The sequence below is a fragment of the Lampetra fluviatilis genome, chromosome 42, assembly GCF_964198595.1.
Source record: "Lampetra fluviatilis chromosome 42, kcLamFluv1.1, whole genome shotgun sequence".
Classification (NCBI taxonomy): Eukaryota; Metazoa; Chordata; class Hyperoartia; order Petromyzontiformes; family Petromyzontidae; genus Lampetra; species Lampetra fluviatilis.
Window position 1 is genome coordinate 2,991,220 of NC_136316.1, and position 24,618 is coordinate 3,015,837.

The 24,618-nt window shown below is 52.5% G+C and overlaps 2 protein-coding genes across 3 annotated transcripts; one reads left to right on the forward strand and one right to left on the reverse strand.

The window, feature by feature from the left end:
• Positions 1–452: 452 nt before the first annotated feature.
• On the reverse strand, positions 453–15,713 carry LOC144946719 (uncharacterized). The gene is made up of 15 exons (XM_078875849.1): positions 15,146–15,713; positions 13,620–13,769; positions 12,096–12,179; positions 11,131–11,258; positions 9,755–9,872; positions 8,730–8,870; positions 8,246–8,329; positions 6,854–7,000; positions 6,197–6,343; positions 5,706–5,885; positions 5,255–5,338; positions 2,904–3,071; positions 2,622–2,705; positions 1,179–1,346; positions 453–764 (listed from the first exon to the last, which is right to left on the reverse strand). Exons 1-15 carry the CDS (start codon positions 15,395–15,397, stop codon positions 453–455), a joined length of 2,247 nt encoding a protein of 748 aa, XP_078731975.1. The 5' UTR covers positions 15,398–15,713.
• PEX2 (peroxisomal biogenesis factor 2) lies at positions 13,736–22,798 on the forward strand. 2 transcript variants are annotated; one of them, XM_078875701.1, is made up of 5 exons: positions 13,736–13,804; positions 17,675–17,851; positions 18,432–18,562; positions 19,263–19,656; positions 20,063–22,798. In XM_078875701.1, exons 2-5 carry the CDS (start codon positions 17,687–17,689, stop codon positions 20,435–20,437), a joined length of 1,065 nt encoding a protein of 354 aa, XP_078731827.1. In that variant the 5' UTR covers positions 13,736–13,804; positions 17,675–17,686; the 3' UTR covers positions 20,438–22,798. The 2 variants fall into 2 exon arrangements, with proteins under 2 accessions (XP_078731827.1, XP_078731826.1); XM_078875700.1 differs by lacking the exon at positions 13,736–13,804 and adding an exon at positions 15,822–15,901.
• Positions 22,799–24,618: the final 1,820 nt, after the last annotated feature.

The window sequence follows — 24,618 nt, forward strand, 5'->3', positions numbered from 1 at the left end:
TCAAAATCGTCACAATCGTCACCGTCGTCATCGTACAATCATGATAGAACAAGTAAGAAACATCTTCTTGGTTCTTTCGGTAAAGTCACGTAGAATGGAAATAATAAAATAATAAATAATAAAACATAATAAAATAATTCTCACGACGTTTCGGCCACAACGCAAGTAGCCGTCCTCAGGTGGAGAACAGGTCTCCTCGACAGACCTGTTCTCTACCTGAGGACGGCTGCTTGCGTTGTGGCCGAAACATCGTGAGAATTATTTTATTATGTTTTATTTTTATTATTGGTTTTATTTTTATTATTTTATTATTTCCATTCTACGTGACTTTACCGAAAGAACCAAGAAGATGAATCCCTGCACTCACGAAAGCTTTAAATCGAAATTTTAGTGAGAAACAGACCAATACAAAAAAAATATTGAATCAAATCAAGACAATAAACGATGACAATTCATCGCATCGCTTGCTGGGCGGCTCGACTCGCGCGCGCGCGTTCCCGCATGCTCTCCGCCTCTCTTGCCTGCTCCTCGGCTCTCCGCAGCCGCTCCCCGGTGGCCTCCAGCTCACGAGCCGCGGCCGCGGCCAGAGCCCTCGCGTCGGCGAGCTGCTCCGAGGCCTCATCCAGGCTGCCGCGAGTCGCCGACACCTCGGAACGCAGCTCGGCCACGCGCCGCTCACTCTGCTCCGTCTCGGTCGCGCGCTGGCGCCCCACCTCGTCCAGCGCCTCCCGCGAACGCCGCGAGGCCTCCTCTGCATCGCGCAGCTGGAGGGAGGGGGGGATCAGTGGTAGGGGGCGGGGGGGTCGGGGTGGGGAAGCAAGCGGGGAAGGCAGGAGTGCGACGATTCGTCAAGTTGACAATTGGCGTGCGTCGAAATTCACACGTGTCAGGTTCCAAATTCAACTGCGTCGCTATCACGGTCAATATCATCATCGTCTCAGTCACCGTCAATCCCTCCACAGGTTACCAATCTAATCCCAGATTAATTTCAAGATGCACCTAAACGACCGATCATCCCAGCTCGAATCCCTGCACAAGGCTCTGTGAGTCTCCAGCCACGGTGCGCGATGCACACTACGATCAGCAACCGCAGCAGAGCAGTGAGAAGGAATGGTAAGAGGGTGGGTAGAGAGTGGTGAGAGGTGAGAAAGCAGTGAGAGAGAGAGAGAGCGTCCAACCTTGTCCTCGCTCTCCGTCAGTCGCTGCTGAAGCTGTGCCACCGCTCGCCGCTCCTGGCTCAGCAGCTCGTCGAGCTCGGAGCAGCGCAATCGCGCGTCCTTCGCATCGCCACGGAGACGCGGCACCTCCTCCTGCAGCGCCAGCAGCTCCCGCTCGCGGCCCACGAGCTGCACGCACAAACACAGAGATCCCCCGTGTAGCCTTAACAGACTGTAGGAGCAAATGCTGTTAGCAAGCACCTATGAAGGCCGGAACGGTACACGAGGGGGTGGGTGGCCAGCACCACGCCCGACCGCCTTTGTCTCCCAAGTATCGATGTTTATTTACCGCACCAGGTACTCATTTGAGGCCGAGTCGACCTAGGGAAGGTCCATGACCAATTCAGATAATCATCACTGCTGTTGGCCGTGGGAGGGAATCAAACTCGGACCGCCGGGTTCATAGCGCAGCGCGCTGACCGCTACACTACCAAGCACACACACGCAGGTTGCAGTATTTGATCCGAGACCAGGAGCCACATAGCCCAGCTGACGACAAGGTATAGGCCAGGGGTCAGATAAAGTACAAAACGTTCCCTGTCAATCAAGGGAGGTTTTCACTGGCGGGGTTTTATTTAACAGGCCGAAGATCCTCCAAGCGGACTGACTCGCCACAGCAAGCAGTGGTAATGGTGGTGACATGTTAACTACCTCGCCTGGTATGCAGGAGGTCGCGGGTTCGATCCCGACCCTGACGCCTGCTGTATGTTTGGAGTTTGTATGCTCTCTCTCCCCGTGGTCGCGTGGATTTTTCTCCGGGTCCTCCGGTATTTCCCCTCCACATTTAGTATCAGGCGTGCGTTTAGAGTATTTGGCTGCTAGAAATGTCCATGTGATAAGCTATCATTTGTGATAGCTAGGTCGCTTCTTAAATAGAGCTGATCAGCTCAGTGGCCCTAACCTGGAACAATACACATTTATAAAATAGTAAAAACAATTAGAAACAAAAACTGATAAATAACACTCACTTAACGTTGATTACATTTCTTTTGGGGTGGTGGGGGGGGGGGGAAATGTAATTTAGTTTCATATCGAGCACTGTGCTTTAAATTTCGATTTAAAGCTTTCGTGACTGCAGGGATTCATCTTCTTGGTTCTTTCGGTAAAGTCACGTAGAATGGAAATAATAAAATAATAAAAATAAAACATAATAAAATAATTCTCACGACGAGAAGACAGAGTCTCGACAGACCTGTTCTCCACCTGAGGACGGCTGCTTGCGTTGTGGCCGAAACGTCGTGAGAATTATTTTATTAGGTTTTATTTCTATTATTTTATTATTTCCATTCTACGTGACTTTACCGAAAGAACCAAGAAGATGAAACACTGTGCTTTAGTTCGACACATTACGAAACACGGGGCACCCCACGGGGCGGGCGAGCGGGCGAGCGAGCGTGCCGGCACCTCCTGCTGCGCTCCGCGGTGCTTCTCCTCCGCGATGTTCAGCTCCGTCTTGAGGCTCAGGATGAGTTGGTCCCGGTGGGAAACCTGCGATAGGGTGCGAGCGGCTCACGGTCACGCCGTACGGCACCGCGCGTGCGCGTGTTACAAAAGGCGGCGCCGTAGTGTGGTCGGTGAGTGCCGGCGAAGGCGCTTGCACCCGACGCTCCGAAACGCGCCAGACGGGCGAACGTTGCCTTTGCGCTCGCGAGGCCTCCGCGCGCCGGCGGGAGCGTTGCCGCTCACCTCCTGCTGGGCGGTGCGGTGCTTCTCTCCCAGCAGCGTGAGCTCCATCCCCATGCGGTCGCGCTCGCCGCCCAAGCGCGCCACCTCGCGCGCGTGGCGCGCCATCTCCTCGCCCAGGCGACTCGCCTGGTCCTGCACCTGGCCCAGGACGCCCTCGCGGCCCTGCAGCTGTCGCGGGGCACAGCGATCGAGGGGGTTTCACGCCGCGCGGCGCGGTGTGCGCGCGTGCGATCGCATGGCACGACCTCGCCCATTGGCGCTCGTGGACACGTCGAAACGGCGTCCTTACGGGGCGGTCGCGCTAAGCAGCGTCTGCCTGCATGTCAATCTCACAATCGGAATCTTTTTTTCGATTTAAAGCTTTCGTGACTGCAGGGATTCATCTTCTTGGTTCTTTCGGTAAAGTCACGTAGAAGGGAAATAATAAAATAAGAAAAATAAAACATAATAAAATTATTCTCACGACGTTTCGGCTACAACGCAAGCAGCCGTCCTCAGGTGAAGAGGACGGCTGCTTGCGTTGTAGCCAAAACGTCGTGAGAATTATTTTATTATGTTTTATTTTTCTTATTTTATTATTTCCCTTCTACGTGACTTTACCGAAAGAACCAAGAAGATCGGAATCTTTATTCGTGCTGGAGGAATCCGATGAGCAATAAAGCTCTTTTTCACAGATGCCCAGGAGGGGCGGGTCAGAATGTTACAACAACAAACAATACAAACACACAATAGGAGTTCAAGGTATAGGAAAGGTAAACAAGTCTGCCTAGCCCATCCTGCTACTGCTACTCCCTGCCCCCGCCCCCCGGCTACAACCAGGCCTACCACTATTACTACCCCTACTCCTTTCACTACCCCTATCACTACCCTTACCACTACCCCTATCACAACCCCTATCACTACCCCTATCACTACCCCTACCCCAATCCTTATCACTACCCCTTTCACTACCCCTACCACTATCACTACCCCTATCACAACCCATATCACTACCCCTACCACTATCACTACCCCTACCCCTATCACAACCCCTATCACTACCCCTACCACAACCCCTATCACTACCCCTATCACTACCCCTACCCCAATCCCTATCACTACCCCTTTCACTACCCCTACCACTATCACTACCCCTATCACTACCCCTACCCCTATCACAACCCCTATCACTACCCCTACCCCAATTCCTATCACTACCCCAACCCCTATCACTACCCCTATCACAACCCCTATCACTACCCCAATCCCTATCACTACCCCAACCCCTATCACTACACCCTTATCACAACCCCTATCACTACCCCTACCCCTATCATTACCCCTTTCACTACCCCTACCACTATCACTACCCCTATCACAACCACTATCACTACCCCTATCACTATCCCTACCCCTATCACTACCCCTACCCCTATCACAACCCCTATCACAACCCCTACCCCAATTCCTATCACTACCCCAACCCCTATCACTACCCCTATCACAACCCCTATCACTACCCCTACCCCAATCCCTATCACTACCCCAACCCCTATCACTACACCCTTATCACAACCCCTATCACTACCCCTATCACTACCCCTATCACTACCCCTACCACTATCACTACCCCTATCACAACCCCTATCACTACCTCTATCACAACCCCTATCACTACCCCTATCACTACCCCAACCCCTATCACTACCCCAACCCCTATCACTACCCCAACCCCTATCACTACCCCTACCCCAATCCCTATCACTACCCCTATCACTACCCCTACCCCTATCACTACCCCAACCCCTCTTTAACCTCTCCCGCCTGTTCTCCTGTCACCGTCACTCCACCATCACTCGTAATAACAACAGCCCCACTCTTTATCTCAACCACTATCATCTTACGTGCAAATTTACAACTGCTGTAAAGCACCTTGAAATAGGGCGCTTTAATTTTTTTTTATAACAGATAAGACGCTGTTAGCCGCTGTAACGCTTAGCATGCCGACCTTGCAACCCAGAGGTCGCCTGTTCGACTCCATCTCCTGGCGGAGAGGCAGTCAAAAATAAATTTGGCGAGATTTTAAAATACCCCGTCACTGCCTCCGTCCTCCCAGCAGCGTAAACGGGCACACCGCAGTCGATGGGCAGGTGGCATGTGGTGGGGTAAGGTGTGGGCACTCCCACCTCTTTCAAAAGCTTTGGCCAGCGTGGGAGAGGAGGACTAAATGCCTTGTGGAGGTGCTCTCTAAAGCTCCCTCTAGTGGAGGCCCTTCTGCCAGCAGTGGCATTGGCAAGTAACTGCAGGGCTGCGCTTTTACCTTTCATGCAATTCTTATTTAACGATTGCACGACAGAATGTTGCTGCCCTACCTCCCTGTAGCAGACCTCGTGTCGCTTCTGAGCCTCTCCCAGGGCCTCCTGTAGCTGAAAGATCCTCTTGTCCTTCTGCTGGATCTGAGGACGTCACAGCCGGTGGTGGAGCATAAACACATGGTTCACAATCGTTATCCGTGAGCGGAATATCCGGATGGATGGACGGATGAAGAAACAGATGAATGAAGAGCAGGGTGGAAAAATATATGAATACATGAATGATTAGATGGATGAAGGACGAAATGGATGGATGAATACATTAATAGATAAATGAATAGACGATTGAACGGACAGATGATGAATTCATGGATGGATAAATTAAAAGACAAAATGAATGGCTTGATGCAGAAATGGATTGATGAATGGGTGGATGGATGAATTAATTAACTGAAAAACGAATAAATCAACGGATGGAACCTGCATCTGCAGCATGGGGTGTGTGGCGCACCTCTCCGCCGGAGGTCTTGTGCGCTTCCTCCAGGGCCGAGATGGTTCTCTCCAGTGCCTGCTGCAGGCGCGACACCTCCTGCTCCAGCTGACGGCTCCCGGCCACGGCCGCCTGCAGCCGAGAAACCTCCCCGGAGGCCTCGGCCGCCACCCGATGCGCCTTCTCCTCGGCCTTCGCCCGCTGGGGCCGCACGGGGAGAAAGGCCTCAACGTCACGACCCGGCGGAGGCGTCCCGCTCACGGGAGCCGCCAACTGGTCGTCCTCCTTCTGCGCGCCAGAGGTCGCAACCGGGTACCCGATACCTGTACCCTACCCGATACCCGGCTACCCGTACCCGGCCGGGTACGGGTAGCCGTTTGCGACCCTGGTGCGGCCGGGTACGGGTAAGGAATCAAAACCCGTTTGCGACCTCTGCTGCGCGCACAGCTACTTGAAACGGATGCGCTCCCCAGGTGTGTCGCTCTCACCTGGCCATGGGGTGCGTCTCTCACCTGGCCGTGCTCCTCCTCGAAGTGAGCGCGAGCCTCGTCCCGCTCGCCCCTCAGGCGCCGAAGTTCGCCCTCGCGCTCCCGCACCGTGCCCTCCGCGCCGTCGAGCGCCGAGCGCAGCGCGGAAACCTCCCCCTCCAGGCGGCTCGTCTACGTGGCCAGACAGCCGTCGACAGCGCTGCTCAGCCATCGCGACACCACCAAAGCTCCCTCGACCGCGGCCCGCGCCCTATTGCCTGGCCTGTCCCAGTCACAGGCCCGTCCCCCATCACACTTCTACCTCGCACACGGCCGAAAAGTCAAATGTGAAGCCGACATTTCGGCAGTGCCAGCTTAGTGCTCCGACCACCAAAGCTACTGGGCCACCAACACCACCAAAGTCAGGCACGATCAATCCACTGCTGGATGAAGGCCTCCAAAAGCCTCTGCCGTTTCTCATGGTCCTGCGAAGTAACACAGAGCACACCTGCTAGACGGGCCGATTTCATCGCTCGCATCTCCGGCGTGGTTCCCACCTCTTGGCTGCCACTCCCGTCTCGTTAGTCTTGACTACCGGCTATTATCCCTCCTCGTGCGGGCGTGTCCTGCCCAGGCCCACCGTCGACTCTTAACCGCGTCACCCCCGCGATTGGCCCGGCGATCCGAGGCACCGCGCCGTACCTCCTGGGCCAACGCCCTGCTTTGGGCTTCGGAGCCTCCCAGCTGCCCCGCCAGGTCACCCGCTTGGTCCTGAGCATCGCGTAAACCCATCCGCGCGGTACTCAGCTCCTGCCGCGTGTCCATCAACACCTGGTTGGACTCGGTGACCTGAGCAGTCGACGGGAGCCCGAAGCCAAAGCAAAACCGAGAATGAAATTTAGTCCCATGATCATCATCGTCGTCGTCGTCATCATCATCATCATAAGTAGCGACAGTTGCAATTGTGTACTTTTACAACAGTTACATGATAAATAACACAATAACATATGAATGTAATATTAACATATACCGCATTCTGAAAGTACGCCGTACCTCAAGCGTTAGAGTCATTTTGGAAAAAGAGTGTTTGGGAATCAGGAGAATACGGCATTGCTGTGAAGGGGCTGTCTTCCAGACGATGATTATAAATGAACAGACTGCTTAAAAGTGGCAAGAGATGTCTTCTGGAAGATTATTGTGAATGGCTACTAATGTTTTCTGTTCGCTGGGTGGTCATGTATTGCTATGGAGAACAGTCTTCCTGAAGATGATTCTCAGCGACTACATTTTTAAAGAGCCTTCTGGAAGGAAAATATGTTCTCTGCATCAAAAAAAAAAGCATCTTATCAAATCGCAAGCACATTGTGTTATTCACGCAATTGTTATAGTGCAAGGCTATCAGGAAGGGGATATGTTTCACAGACATAGTCTGGAGTAATTAAGTATACCTGGAGTAATTAAGAAAGGTAAGGAAATTACAAAAACATTTTTATCTTACCAGGTAATGCCCACTGAGTTATTAGCCACATTTTCAAAAGCGGCTAGGCCACAAATGATAGCTCAACAAAGTGGCTTATCACCACAAAAGTGGTGAACAATCTCGCCGCACGCGCACGGTCGAGAGGACCACGAAGCCATCTTGGAAACACGCGGCACGAACTCCGAGCGCGGCGATTTGAGCTTTGAAACGACGCGGAAACAACTCGTGGGATTTGAGCAACGTTCCCAGAAAACACCGGATCGGCTTACCCCCCATCCGCTGCTGCACTGTCCTGGCTGCGATCTTCCACTGGGACAAAAAGAGCAGTGCTTAACCGGAACCGCACAAACCACGGAAGATGCGGGCGGATACCTGATGCCGAATCAAAGACGTTACCCCTTGTACGCGGCTGCGAACACCAAACCGTGGACCGTATAATTTCACACCGCCCCAAAATATAAGTGTGCAGGTGTTGGTGTATCTGCAATTCACCACCTCTCAAAAAGAAACTGAACGGCCACAAAATCACAAACTGAATCTCTCATCATAGTTTGCTCATCACTGGCCGTACAAAAATCGTCGTCGTGACTGCGGAGGAGACTCGCGGGACTCGCCTGACTCCGTGCCTCCGAGAGCTCGTCCACGAGTTCCCTGTGCCGCGACTTCAGCTGGCGCACATCGCCCTCCAGCCTCGCGATCTGTGAGGGCGAGAGCCAAGGCACGAATCGGCACGAGCCTGACGTTCCTTATGAACGTTTCCCAGCAAAAAGTCAGAAGACGTGAATGCATCAGCTCTGTCCATCCGTCTGTGATGTGCGGCTATGATAACGCGCGTAAAGTTGAGACAATCTCAATTTGAATTTAGTTTAAAGTTGCGTTGTTATTCGGGACTTGAACTGTTGATAATTCATCCAAATTTATCAAAACGTTTGCCCATAACTGATGAAAACCTGACGGCCAACCGCCGACTTCCACAGTGGTGGCATCTTATTCGGCAATGGAATGAAGAAGCTCCCAGGACGTGCAGCGGAACGTCGGACAATACACGGTACAACCCGGAACCGCGTCGGAGAGCTGCACTGGGTTCCATCCACTCACCTCCGTGGTCAGGACCTCCCGCTCGCTATCCCACGTGACCCGCTGTGCCTCCAGCCTGGCCTGCAGGCGGACCGTCTCCTCCAGAGCCCCACGGTGGAGCTCACTCACACGGGCCACCTCCGCCTCTGGCCTCGACAGCGCCTGCACCGCAGGAATTACAATCATCATTAACATCATCAAACGTTGATTAATCCACTGCTGGGTGAAGGCTTCTTGCAAGCCGTCATCATCTTTCACGGTGTAACAACAGCGATGTAACAATCCACCCCAGCACCGACACACAATCTAGATTTTAAATCTAAGATTGAAAACTAATTTCTTTGAAACTGATTTTTGTGTTTGGTTTGTTGTCCTCACCCGCAACTCCGATAAGCACGGTTGGCTACGTACGGTGCGAAAGTTCAACATACATACAGTGCATACACCGGCTGAATTCATTGCTTCATCTCCTCGGTGGACATCCACTCGGACGTGTTTCATTCCGTGACGGCCACTCCGTTACTATTCCTGACCATCGGCCGTCATCCCCTCTGGCCATGACTTTGTCCTACCCAAACCCACTTTATTATAATTTATAGGCTGAGTAGCACAAATCCGACAAAAAAATGAACACGTCGCATGAACATTAATGCATAAACACAGAGATGAAATGACAATTATCCCAGAAATATATAATGAACTCAATATCAAGCAGAGATGGCATGAAATACCATGACCTGCCATAAATACATGTTTATAAATGTGGAGACAAAAACCGGAGGACCTGGAGAAAAAAAACACATGACCAACGGGACAACACGCAAAGTTCAAATACACAGCAGGCAGGCGTCAGGGATTAGGTTCAAACCCACAACCTCCTGCATACCAGGCGAGCGAGTTAACATCTCGCCACCGTGGCACCCCGGTGTACCCACCCTTAATAGGGTAAATCCCGAATGGTAACACAACTTTACACCAAAGACTAAATCGTACTGGAGCGTCTTCCCGAGCGTTCGAGTACGGCACGGCGGCAAGTGGCGGCCTACCTGCCGCGCCGGCAAGCTCGGCTGACCGGACAGGCGCGCCACCTCTTTGCGCAGGCACACGATCGTCTCCTCCCTGGACGCCAGGCGGGTCCTCATCTCCTCCAGCTCCGAGTCACGCCTGCGCACGCGGAGAGGGGGCGGCCGCCATCAGGATCCCATCGTCATCATCCTTCGGCCGGTGCGAAGTACTTCGTGGTAGAATTCTGACCCCGGGGTCTGTATACGATCATTTAAACCCCCCCCAAACATTGGCCCTCCGTCCCCCCCCCCCCCTTGCCCCCCCCACCCCCTTGCCCCCCCCGCCTTACTCCTGCCCCCCACGATAATGTAATGCCCCCAGCGAGTTTGGGCAATTTTTCTTCCTCCTGAACATCTGCGAAAAAGAGCCGTATAGCTCATCGGATTCCGCCAGTATAAATACATATTCTGTCGCACCTGCAATGATGTTGTGTGTGAGCCTATTATCCTTGTACCTTACGACATACACAATCCAATTGAAACGGTGTTGTAAGAACCCTTGGGCAGACACCCTAAACCCAACTCTAATATAATGCATGCTATTCTGACCCAGAGGGGATTTACTTTACCATGGATGGGGAGGAGGGGTGATATTGCCATAATAGAAATTGTACCGCGGGGTTGAAATTATATACACCCTTCTTCTCCGTATGGCTGGGGAAGCAGTCGTAGTTTAATGTCGAGGTTAGCAATCCATTCAATGGCTTCAGATGAGGCAGAGTGAGTGGTCGCGATGCCACCGTGCATGGATCTCCCAGGGCCACGAGTTCGGAAGGTGGGGCGATCGTCTGAGTTGTGCGGTGGCCACAGTCACCATTTGTACTGCTCCTCACGCTCCACTTGTGGAGCAAGTGGCCGCATCGTCTACCCTGGCCGTGTCCTCAAGCGGTCGAGGGTTGTCCAAGTTTTCCGTGGAAGGTCGAACCCTGGGACTTCACCACTCGGGGTCAGTTACCAGGTTTTTGGGTGACATTTGCGTTCAACGAGGAGTTACGCCATCCAGAATTAGAGCTGTCATCGGTTTGTAAGGCTTGGAGTGATTTTTTTTTATACTATTTTCATACCAGGTAAGGCCCACTGAGCTATACAGCTCTCTTTCAGAAGTGACCTGGCCACAAATGATAGCTCAACGAAATGGCTTTCTAAAACACACAACGATTTTAGAGACCCGGAGAAAAATCCACACGACCAGGCGAAGAACGTGCAAAACTCCAATTATATTATTACAGGCGTCAGGGTCGGGATCGAACCCACGACCTCCTGTATACCAGACGAGGCAGTTAACATCTCGCCACCGCGGCGAGATGTTAACTACCTCGTAGGGGCTGCGGGATTTCAGACGAGTTGCATGGACTCACCCCCATCGCTGAGTGTTTCGAGTCGATGAAGGCCACAGATCAGACACCCCCAGCTTGCCGAGCAGGGGCCCCTCCCTCTCCTCCTCCTCCAGCCGCTGGTGTCGCCACGCCAACTGCGAGCGCAGGTCCTGCCAGGAGGTGACGGGACACACCGAGACGTATAACGGAGAAAGAAAACAACACGGAAACACTCGCTCCGGGCTGCGCTGCCTGGGACACCTAGCCTGGCACAAATGGCACCGTGGGCTCGGGAATCATCGCCCTCACAAGACTTGACGGAATGCGCCCAGATGATGACGTCAGCGATCATGACGGACGCTAATAACTGTTTGGAAAGTCGATGGGATGGACTGAAAATGCTTATCTCCTCCTATGTTCGGTCAATGACATGAGTTTGGGACCAAGTGAATGATCATTCGTAATGAGCACTTCGATACACGTGGTGAAAGATTCTATCCAATTACAGACAGTTCTGAACAGTATTTTTCGATTTAAAGCTTTCGTGACTGCAGGGATCCATCTTCTTGGTTCTTTCGGTAAAGTCACGTAGAATGGAAATAATAAAATAATAAAAATAAAACATAATAAAATACAATTCTCACGACGTTTCGGCCACAACGCAAGCAGCCGTCTGCAGGTGAAGAACAGGTCTGTCGAGAAGACAGAATCTGAAACGTCGTGAGAATTATTTTATGATGTTTTATTTTTATTATTTTATTATTACCATTCTACGTGACTTTACCGAAAGAACCAAGAAGATGAGTTCTGAACAGGACGTGCTACTGTCATCAGCAAACTGCAGCGGTGGTCGTTTCAAAGAGATTTTCGCCGACCAACTTAGACGAACGGATTTAGCTTCCAACGAGCCGCGTGAACTCTCCGACTTCACGTGAAAGTGCACTGCACAATCTTGGCCGGCCGTATCTTGCGATTGGTGTGGACGTGCATCTAGTATGCGGACGTACATTTACCATGACCTCCAGGTTCCTGTTATCGGTGGCGAGCCTCTCCGCTTCCTGCTGGTTCTCCGTGGCCCTCTCGATCGCCTCCTGTGTGACGACGAAAGCCTGCCGTCAACCCTAAGTGCACCCGCGCAATGCGCCATCTTCACACGCGCGTTGGGTGCGACAATCACCGCTCATCCATCGTTTTGCCTTTTCCCCCCAACTTCGTTCCGGTTGTGCTGTCGGCGCCACGTCACGAGACCAAGAATCCGTTCGGCAATATCGCATGCACATGGAAGTGGATATCAAAGAGAGCTACTTCTGACCTTCTCTCAAGCAATCCCTGGTCCATTGAGAGTAATATTAGTCGCATGATAGTCAAGTCCATATTATTCATTCTCAGGTCAGAACCATATCTAATGCTATGGGAGGTTTCTTGAGTGCAGTTTTTGATTGCCGGGCTAAGGTTCACTCAAACCACTGGAGAACCTCACTAAATCCCAGTCAGCTGCTGGGTACAAACACAGGACCTCTGCGGTGCCAGCTCAGCACTCTGACCAGAGCCACCTGGCCAACTAGGCGATTTACTGATTTTATTTGGTGGTAGGGTGACGCAGTGGTACCACACTTGCACCTCACAGCAAGAAGGCTTGGGTTCGATTTACAACTCGGGTACCTTTCTGTGTAGAACTTGTATTATTCTTCCCCTGTTTTCAAGCCACTCCACCCTCTCCACCATCTCGAGCCACTCCACCCTCTCCACCCTCTCCAACCACTCCACCCTCCCACCCACTCCACCCACTCCAACCACTCCACCCACTCCACCCTCTCCACCCTCTCCACCCACTCCACCCTCTCCAACCACTCCACCCTCTCCACCCACTCCACCCTCTCCACCCACTCCACCCTCTCCACCCTCTCCACCCACTCCACCCTCTCCAACCACTCCACCCTCTCCACCCACTCCACCCTCTCCAACCACTCCACCCTCTCCACCATCTCCACCATCTCCACCTTCTCCAACCACTCCACCCACTCCACCCACTCCATCCTCTCCACCCACTCCACCCTCCCCACCCTCTCCACCCACTCCACCCACTCCACCCTCTCCACTCTCTCCACCTTCTCCACCCTCTCCACCCACTCCACCTTCTCCACCCTCCCCACCCTCTCCAATCACTCCACCCTCTCCAATCACTCCACCCTCTCCACCTTCTCCACCCTCTCCAATCACTCCACCCTCTCCACCCTCTCCACCCTCTCCAATCACTCCACCCACTCCACCCTCTCCACCCTCTCCACCTTCTCCACCCTCTCCAATCACTCCACCCACTCCACCCTCTCCACCCTCTCCACCTTCTCCACCCACTCCAATCACTCCACCCTCTCCACCCACTCCACCCTCTCCACCCTCTCCACCCTCTCCAATCACTCCACCCTCTCCCTCTCCAACCACTCCACCCTCTCCAACCACTCCACCATCTCCACCCACTCCACCCTCTCCAACCACTCCACCCTCTGCACCACAGTGCGCCCGCGCGTCACCTGGAGGTTGTGGTGGCCCCGCTGGTGGCGCTCGGACAGGCGCTCCACCCTGGCGCTCGCCTCCCTCTCCGCGTCCTCCGCCGCCTCCAGCAGCAGCTCGTTCTGCTCCTCCAGGTCACCCACGTACGAGCGCAGCAGCCGCTCCCGCATCTTGGGGTGACCCCCCCACCAACCAACCACGCAAGGTAGGACGTCATTGATTTACTCGCTCACTCGGCTAATAACTTTATTCAGAATAAAAAATATTTGTTTATATTGGAGAAATCCGATGAGCCATGAAGCTCTTTTTTTTCGCAGATGTCCAGTAGGGGCAGGTCACCTGGCTCCCTGGCTCATTAATACACCGGCTCATTCATTCATTGCTGCATGCTCACCAGCTTATTCATTCACTTGCATTTATTCACTCACTGGCTCATTCACTCACTCACCAGCCCATGCGCTCACGCCTTTAATCACCTCATTCATTCACTCACAGGCTCATTCATTCACAATATGAAATCATTCCTTTATTAACTGCCTCATTACTTCATTCATTCAATGCCTCATTCATTAATTCACTGGCCCATGTATGTATTCACTCGCTGGGTCATTAATTAATTGAGGTGAGTAACACTCGCTCACGCATCTGGATAGGCAGGTGGCTTATTAATTCACCATCTTGACGGCTCGCTCGCTCAGTCACTCAATCGTTAAACTTCTTCATTAACCTGTTAATTTATTGGCTCGTCTGCTCACTCCGCCGCTCATTCATTCACTAAAATGGCAATTCATTAATTGACCCAATCCCACACCTATTTAGTAACCTGTTCATTCAAATGGCTCTTCGGCTCACTCACTGGCTCATTCAATCACTCAGTGGCCCATCATTCATTCATTCATTGACCCACTCTCTCGCCTATTCAGTTAAGCGGTTAATTAAAATGGCTTTCCGGCTCACCCACTGGGTTATTCATTCACTGAATGGCACAATAATTCATTCATTGACCCACTCGCACGCCTATTCAGTAACCGGTTAATTCAAATGGCTCTTTGGCTCACTCCTCCGCTCATTCATTCACTCAATGCCACATCATTCATTTATTGACCCACTCGCACGCCTACTCAGTCAACCGGTTAATTCAAATGGCTCTTTGGCTCACCCACTGCCTCATTCACTCAATGGCACATTAATTCATTCATTGACCCACTCGTTCGCCTATTCAGTCAACCGGTTAATTCAAATGGCTCTTTGGCTCGCCAACTGCCTCATTTATTCACTCAATGGCCCATCATTAATTCATTCATTGACCCACTCGCTCGCCTATTCAGTCAACCGGTTAATTCAAATGTCTCTCCGGCTCACTTCCCCCGCTCATTAATTCATTCAATGCCCCATCATTCATTCATAGACCCACTCGCACGCCCACTGTCAACCCATCAAACAAACCGTCCTCGACTTCCCCACTGCCTCATCCATTCATTCACCAAATCCCTCGCCCACCCAACTCACTCAATCACCGACGACATCAATCCGAGCCCCAGCTCACCCTGAGCGTGTCCTGCCCCGCCAGCTCCGCCTCTTCGAGCCTCCGCAGCTTCGCCTCGTACAGCTGCCGTACCTCGGCGAGCAGAGCTCTGGTCTCGTCTCTACGCGCCACTCCTCCTCCTCCTCGCCCGGCCTCCCCCCCCGTGCATTCGACCGCCAGACTCGGCCCGCCAAGCCTCGTGGCGAGCCGTGTCCCGACGCCGGCTGGCAACTCTCCCGCCGCGCGGAGCCCATTTGCGCGCCCAGGAATCATCGTCGGCGTCGTCGTCCAAGCGAGCAGCCCCAACGCAACCAACACCTGTGCTCGCTTAAACTTTTACGAACGATTTTGAATGTGGCGCGATGTCCATTCGTAACGCATGCCACGGGTACGGGCGCTGCACTGCTAGAAGTACATCAGCTAAGCTGTAACGCCGCTGTGTTATTGATTAACTTTAGCGGCCACTGCTGTGGTGGTGGTGATGATGACGTTTGTCACCGCTTTGCCAGCAGCCTTTCCGAAGCGGACCGTTTGGATTCCCGCTTCGCGTTTCGTAAATGCCCCCTTTGTTTTGTTTGCTGGCCACACCCCCACCCTCTCGGCCACCGTTCGTGGCTTGTATGGGGCGGGAGGGCGACTTTCCCGCGATGCTATTGGTCCGTTTTGGTGCGTCACGTGGGTTGGGGGGCGGGGAAGCCTGCGCGTCACTCGCGGTGGGTGTCATGGCTGCGCCCTGAAGAGGCGTGGGTTGCGCGTGTTGCCGGGCAACGCGGAGAGGTCAGTTTGACGATTTAAATTTATTCATTATATTGTCGCGTCTTGGTTTTTTTTTACAAAAAAAACAACAATTTGTATTTACTTATTTATTTGTTTAAATGTGGAATGCGCACCGTGCGAGAGAGCGAGCAGTGCGCGGCTCACAAGTTCCGTGTCCAGTAGCGATAGCAGGGGTGTGGGGTGTACGTGTTTCTGTGTGTGTACGTGTGGTGTACGTGGGTTTCTGTGTGTGGCGGAGTGGTTAGTGCGCTGTGCGGTGGACTGACAAGGCTCTGCGCGTACTTTATGTAGTCCTGCCAAAGTCCAACTTGGTGAACTGCACGGCAGACGCCAATGCTGTGCCGATTCTATTAATATCTTTTACATTTGCCTTCATGGCTGCTTGGCTGCTCGTCCTTTCAACATTTTAATCTTTCCCACACGCGCAAGCGAGCGTATGTTTGTGCGCCTGTATGTGCGTGTGGGGAGCGGTGGTGTAGCGGTAAGCGCGGTGCGCTACGAACCCGGCGTCCCGAGTTCGATTCCAGATCACGGCCAACACCAGTGACGATTATCTGAACCGGGTCCTGGGTCTCCCCCTAGGTCGACTAAGCCTCAAATGAGTACCTGGTGCGGTGTGTCAACATCGCCATTAGGGAGACAAAGGCGGTCGGGCGTGGTGCTGGCCACCCACCCCCTCGTGTGCCGTGCCGGCCTTCATAGGCGCTCGCTAACAGCACTTGCCCCTACAGTCTGTTAAGGCTATATGGGAGATCGTGATTGGTGTACGTTTAGGCCCCGGATATCCAGAAGCTCAGTGTGGGAGAAATCGGCGGGAAGTTGTTGCCCGCGTCATAGGAATGTGGAATTTCCATCACTTGCTTGGGGTGCGCCAATGGATGTGAGCGCAGCCCCACGCGATCGCTTGAATGTGAAACTCGGAAGATCCGTCCACCCTTTTGTGAGGTGACGAGGTGATAGGAATTTTTTAAAAATGTGGGCAAAGAACCCGAGTCTCTGTCGCTATTGCTCGCGGAGATGTTCACTCAATCGCGGACTTTGACTCGGCTTTTTCTTTTCCGTTGATGCCATGTCAAAGGGCATCGCTTCATTTTCGTGTAGGCTTAACGGGGTCAGGGCAGTGCTTTCTTTCGCCTTTTCCACTCCACGGCACTCACTTTAGAACTTGCGCAACCTTTTTGCGGCACACCGAACCCAAAACAAACAATCACTGAACAATGGAGATGGGAGTGGTTTGCCGGGATCGGCTATTGAACGGCACGGAGGGTAGATCTGGCCCGAGCTTGCAAACTGCGACGTTCTTTCCTATACGGCAATTCCGAAAATAGCGCGGCACACCTGGGACTTTGATTGCGGTTATTATTCACAAACCCTTGGTTCCAAAGTTCTGGGTCACAGGCGTATGGGTTACAGCTACTACCACACTTGACTCTTATACCTCTGTTGCACTCTGCAGGCACCAGGTTGTTTTTTCACTATAGAAACAAAGCTGTACCACTGACATCGCACGCAATGAACGAGTCGAGTCATATCTAGACGATGCGTTTCGGTGAATCGTTTTCACCTGGTCCTGCTTGGCCCTGTCAGCTTATCACGATTTTGTCATGGCTCGGCACAGAAAATAGCCAGTGGAAATAAACAAAAAATCAATCCGTGATAGCCACATGCTAGCATGCTGGTACAGCACAAACGTGCCAATTGAAAATGGGGTATTAGTTGAGAGAGGAGTGTGAGTTTTAGAGGACGAATGACCTTTGTGTTCTCCGTCCACAGCTTTTCGTGACCATGTGCCCTGCCCCGAGCATATCCACTGCCAGGGTCGGGGAGGGCATGGCCTCCAAGCCGCCTGCCCCCCCGAGGCGGGTGCTGCGAGTGAGTCAGCTGGACGCACTGGAGCTGGATCGCATGCTGGAGCAGCTGCTGTGGGAGCAACTGGGTCGCTGCTTCCAGGTGAGAAGGCGTGCGAGCACCCGTGTCCAATATCCACATGGAGGGGGTAGCGTACAGTCACCCTCGCCATGGCCACATTAGCTGGTGCCCTCTTGACTGCCAGCTTGTTTATTGTGTCTTCGTTCCGTAACTCCATGGGGTTCTCGTACAATTAACAATCCAGTGAAGGTAATGACCACGAACATATTTTTAAGTATGTTCGTGTATTGGCGTTAGAATTTTTTTTTTTACTTCGACAGAATTGTGCTTATGTTTGTTGCTTAGCTCTGTTACAGGCATAACGAATCTTAATAGTAATAAATTAGGTGGTCGGGTTGCCCAGAGATCAAAATGCTGAGCTGGCACCGCTGACATCCTGGGCTTGAATCCCATCAGCCACCTGTGATTAAACCAGCTTCTCAAGTGTGGAAAGTTGATGGTCGCAAGCCCAGTCACCAATGAGCAGACAAAAAAAATAAAACCACGCAAAATTTCGGTCTGCACTGAATTTGGGTTAATTCCAATGCTGAGATTTAAAAATCATAATGGGTCGAACGTCACGTGACGAGCGTTATTGCGACGGCCGCACTTGACGTTGCAGGCGTTCCGCCCGGGCCTGCTGGTGGGCTGGGAGCCCGAGCTGCGAGCCCTTCTGCGCCTGCTGCTGTGGCGTTTCACGCTGTACTCGAGTGAGGCCACCGTCGGCCAGGCCCTGCTCAACATCCGCTACAGGTGGGCGTGGGCGGCGCTGTGTTGAGCGAGGGGGATTCCAACCACTGCTCTACGTATGTTGAACTTCTTTCGCACCGTACGTGGCCAACCATGCTAATCGACGGTGTGGGTTTAGGCTGATTGGTGGCTCCGGCTAGCTGATCGGTTAGTTAGCCGGTTCTTTTCCTGCAGGATTGACAACGTGACCACAAATGTTTTGCAGTCAATTCAACACAACGGGGGGGGGGGGGGGTCCAAGCCAGGATTTTGTGTTTTGTTATAGCAAGCACGGTTCCTTCAAGCAAACTGGCGGCACGAGGTCTGCGAAGGAAAGCCAGTGAGGCTGCAGTGGCCAACAACACAGCACGGGTTTAATGGTTCATTTTCTCGTACTTACTGCACTACAGCTTCCTTCCCATGGTCCCAACGATTTGCCGACCTACAGTGGATGCCCTTCTACCAGCAGTGGTCTATGCGAGCAATTGGAGGGCTACACCTTTACCTTACATAAGGGGTGGAACACAAAAGGGGCGGAGCACCAGGTATCCATTTGAGGCTGAGTCGACCTAGAGAAGTTCCAGGATCGGTTCAGATAATCGTCACTGGTGTGAGCGGGAATCGAACTTGGGTCGCCGGGTTCATAGCGCAGCGCGCTAACCGCTGCGCCACCATTCCCCACACACGCGTACACACACGCGCGTACACGTGTGCGTGCGAGCAGCTACAACCACGGGGGCCGCCACGTGTCCCTGAGCCGCCGGCAGAAGCTGTGGTTCGCGGCTCTCACCGTGGGCGGCGGCTGGGCCAGCGAGCGCTGGCGAGACATCTACCCGCGCGGGGCGGGCAGCGACGGCTCCTCCGCGCACCACGTCGACGGCGGTGGCAGCGGCGCGATGGGTGCCGCCGGCGGGCTCGGCTACAGATTCGTGACCGGCGGCAGTACCGCCGCGCTCTTCCCCCGGCTGAAGAAGGCGGCGGGGACGGCGCTGGGGCTGCTGGGAGCCGCGCAGCTGCTCGCCTACGTGGTGTTTCTCCGCACGGGCACCGGGCTCTCGCTCACCGAGCGCCTGCTCGGCCTGAATGCCGTGCAGGCCCGGCCGCAGGGTCTGCGGCAGGTAAGGGACGACGCGTCGGCCGCGTGACCATTCAGCCGCTTGCTCTGGGGCGTCCTGAATAGCTCCCCGATGCGTTGTGTCAGGTTGAATCGCGTGCTGTTCGACGTGATGTCTTGACTTTTTCATCAACGTGCCGGGAGCTTCTTCAGGAACTCGATAGTTCCTGGAGATTTGCCTAAGAAGCTACCAGCAGAGGGAGTGAAACATTACACATCATGTTGACCAACAGCACGCGGTACAACCAGAGAACAACATCGGAGAACGATTCAACGCAAACGCGCAAACCTACGCAAGTGCAAATCCTTCACCTGTCCCAGATCTGTACGCGCTCGTTAATATTAAATTGTCTCCGTGGTGGCCGAACGTCCCTCCTCATCCCCCCCGAACTCGTGTGCGGCTCTGCCAGGTCGGCTTCGAGTACATGAACCGCGAGCTGCTGTGGCACGGCTTCGCCGAGTTCCTGCTCTTCGTGCTGCCATTGGTCAACGCCGCGCGCCTGCGCTTCTCGCCGACGGCGCACGGTCGCGCCGCCGGTGGCGCCAAGGACCCGGCGGAGACCGGCACAGCGTGCGTGGCGTGCGGCGAGTGGCCCTGCCTCCCGCACACGGCCGGCGGCTGCGCCCACGTCTTCTGCTACTACTGCCTGGCCAGCCGGCAGGCGGCCAGCGCCGATCTCGCGTGCCCGCGGTGCGGCTCGCCGGCCCGCCGCATGCTGCCGCTCAGAGTCGCGGCGCTGGAGCGGGGCAGAGTGGAGGGCGAGACGGGCGAGAGCTTCGGATAATGAATGATTAAGTAACGATTAAAAGGAACAAAGTTCGTCTTCAAGTTCGTTCGTCAAGTGCGGTAGCGTGCGCTGTGACAGCGCGAAGCAGCATCGCCACGCTCCGTCATCAAAACCGAGAGGTCGCAGCTGACGAAATACCGCCTATTAAGCGCCCTTCCTTGGGGTCCCTCCTGTCATAACATCTTGACAGAGGCAACTCAACGATGGGAAGAAACTAAACGGATCGCCCACATGTGAGAGGGGTTAAGGTGCGCCCCGTGTGTTTATCGGAAAATGTTGCAGAATGGGCATCTAACATTGCATTGATTATCAATAATATCAATATATACAGTGAATTGTGCTTGAAGATTTGATTATTCACAATTTATAAAAATATATATTTGCTACGGTTACATTTCGGCCAATGATCCGAACAAAACTCGCTACAGAAAAAAACAAGATACAATAAAACGAGACAAAATTCATAGATTTTTGAGTTGCATCGCAATCCTCAATCGTGATTTGTATAATCGCCAGTGCGGTGTGGATAGTTAAATGGGTAGCATGCAGTGGGGGGGGGCATTGGCTCTGGTGCCAGAAATGAAATGGACACCCCCCCTTCCCCACTCCAATCTCGTCCCATTCCGTAGCCCGGCACCTGGGTCGCTCCGGGGCACCCGTGGACCAGAGGTCTCAAACGGGTTTTGATTCCTTACCCGTACCCGGCCGCACCAGGGTCGCAAACGGGTACCCGTACCCGGCCGGGTAGGGTACGGGTACCCGTACCCGATACCCGGCTGGGTACGGGTAGCCGGGTATTGGGTAGGGTACGGGTATCCAGTACCCGATTGCGACCTCTGGGATGAAGCCATGTTGCAGGCGCGGGTGGGTTGATTCTAGGAAATTGAATTGTGAGAAGAGACAAGACGTTGGGAAATGAGTGACAAACAGTTACTCACCAGTGACTCACGGCCTACCCGTACCCGGCCGCACCAGGGTCGCAAACGGGTACCCGTTACCGGCCGGGTACGGGTAGCCGGGTACGGGTATCGGGTACCCGATTGCGACCTCTGCCGTGGACCCCCGGAGTATTGTACTGCCTGCCTACTTAGGAGCCACTACTCCCCTGCTGAAGGTTACTATTCGGTTAATGGAGCGAACAAAACTGTGCAAACAAGGGCAGAGAAAACCTATTTAATCCTGCATCGTATTGTAATCCCGAACGGCCACATGCCGAGTACGGAGCGCTTCTGACCACTCATCAGTCGACCGAGGCGACGCGCAGAGCGCTTGCGTTCTTGTGACATTGTGGACCATCGGCATGGAATTCACGTTAATCCCCTTTTATTTTCTCTGCTCGCGAATGCTCGGATAGTCTCCTAGACACACCGCACACACAGCTCGTGTTTGTACAAACGCAGGCATGGGGTTTGGCCAAACTGTGTGTGTGTGTTTATGAACGCACGTTTTTAGTCCCCATCGATTGCCAAGATGTCAGGGGCTGTGAGGTGGGCAGGAGGTGGCGGTACAGCAATTGTTTAGTCCACATGAGATTCGGTGTGTTGGATCTGCTTTGTGGATGTACATCTCAATTGCAGGACCCTTCTGAAAGAGAGTTACCGAGGCTCGGGTCGAGGTTTTCCCTGGTGCATGTGCATCTCCACTGCCAGATGAGGGCCTCGCCACGTATGCCATGGCGGTTATTTCACCTAGTTCGGGTCGGTGAAGGTGGCGAACGTGAACGTGGGAGCATACAAGTACAGTCCAACAACAATTGTCTGCACTGCCCTCCGCTGACAACCAAGTAGCTCCATAGCTGCCTTTGACCAATTATTTGTGCATGGTTATCACTTATCGAAGTGATTGGTCGTAGGCTGTGGAAATGATTAAGAATGTATTATTGTTGTGAACATTACTGCCTTGCTACCACCCACCAGCAGAGGGTGCTGTGGGTGTATGTGCCGGTGCAGGTGCCTTTATTGTGCAGTATTGCTGTGCCACCTGGTCTGGTGAAAATGCAAGATGAAGTCTCACAATGAACTTCATTAAATCTATATTTGGAGAAGCTGTTAAAAATGTAATTAGCAGAAAATGAGTACAATTTCGTCCGAATTAAGACCTACTTAGGAGGTGTTAATTTAGTTAAATAATTTAAATATCAACAGAATATTGCACCGTGTTAGTTTCACGGCTGCGTTACTGGATCATGATATATCTTTTTTAAAAGCTTGAAATAATTGTTTTTCTCAATGCACTTTTTTGGTAATTCTTATTTTTCGTTTCAGGGGAAGTTTGCACGGAGGGGATTGATTAACATGTGATGTTTAAAGGGCATAAACTTAAATCGAAAATTACTTTAAAATAAAAAAATAATTTGCAGCTCATTGTCAGTCGACTGCTGGATGAATGCCTCACCATGCCCAACGGTCACGGGAGCTGTTTGACTATACTTCACCACACTGGTCATTTCGAGTGAGCGAAGAAGGTAGGATCCAGGACCCGTTATACTGGACATCTGTGAAAAGAGCTTTATAGCTCATCAGATTCCTTCAGTATAAATAAATATTCAGATTCTGGTTCAGATATTACTCGTAACTGGTGTTATCCATCGCCGGCAATTGAATTCAAGTCACCAGATTCATAGGGTAGTGCGCTAACCGCTGCACCACCGCTCCGCTCCAAAGAACAGTATTCCTAATTGATCAAATTTAGTGCACAAATTGTTTTTAACTTATCGACGAATTATATTGTGACACGTGAATAGGCTGAAATCTGAACAGACCTGCAGGTCTCTACGGCCCACGCCGCTCCGTGTTGCGCTGCTAAAACTCTTTATGCAACGGGAAGCAATGACACATTGCTCCATTGTCCTCACGTCTTCGCCCTCCGCTGGCCAATTTTACCGACCACTTTGTAAGTCCCTTTGCCAAGAGGGCGTTGTTGCGGAGACGAGACAAATCCATCAGCGCGATCCTTAATGGCCGCTTTCATTGTGCCGATGTATACTGCTGCACTGCCACGAATAGCGCCCTATTTTTCACATTGACGCCACTTGTGTCTTCCACGTGCCTGGTTATGAGGCCGTTACGAGACCAAGAACCGTGGCTTCCAAGCGAACGGCAGGCCATCAATCCGTCCACGCCATCGTTTCCACACAATAGGTTTTTTTCGCGGTTGTGCTGCGATTTTTTTTATTTGTAACGACCGTTTCATGCTTCTACAAATCCTCAACGTACATTTCTTAAGAGCTGCGTGTGTGTTTTTGTTTGTTTATTGTTGCTGAAGTCCTCCGCGAAGCGTGCAACGGAGTAAGCGCCGCGATCTGCGTGCGTGCCGCGTTTGCGCGCCCGCCCGCTCGAATGGATATGGCGACTAAAACCAAATCGACGCGAAAAACCGTGCTCCCCAATTCTACCGCGGGGGTATTCACGGTTGCGCCGTATAGCTGTAAAGCCCTCCCAACGCGTCTTCTCAGGTTGTCACCGTGCCGCGCGGTTTATGGCATCTCAATATACCACCGGTTGTTGCTGGCCTTGTGACGTTTTGAGTATTTGGGTTTGTGCAGGGCTATTTTGATGTGTGAGAACGAAAACAAATTTACTTCGCCTGAAGTTTCGGTTTCATGTGCTGGGAGAGTATCTGGCTCGGTTCAGAAGGCTCTCCGGTTTTTCCCTCCAGATTTAGAATCGGAATGCGTTTAGATTACTTTTGCTGCTATAAATTCCACATGATAAGCCACTTCGTTGAGCTCTCATTTGTGGCCAGGTCGCTTCTGAAAAAGAAGCTTAATAGCTCAGTGGGCTTGACCTTGTAAGATAAAAACATTTTAGTTTTATTGATTTGTTTACCTTTTCTATATTTTGCACTCTCATCATATTTGCGTAGTGTTGTACCATTCTAACCTGCCCCTACTGGACATCTGTGAAAAATAACTTCATAGCTCATCGGACCCCACCAGCATAAATACATATTCTGATTGCGAATATTCTAGAATCAAATCACAATCCTCGCTGTGGTGGGTCATGAAGACTTTGATGAGGTTTGGAAATGCCTGCACCATAGGACGACCACTCAACAATGACTTTGATGAGGTTTGGAAATGCCTGCACCATAGGACGACCACTCAACAATGACTTTGATGAGGTTTGGAAATGCCTGCACCATAGGACGACCACTCAACAATGACTTTGATGAGGTTT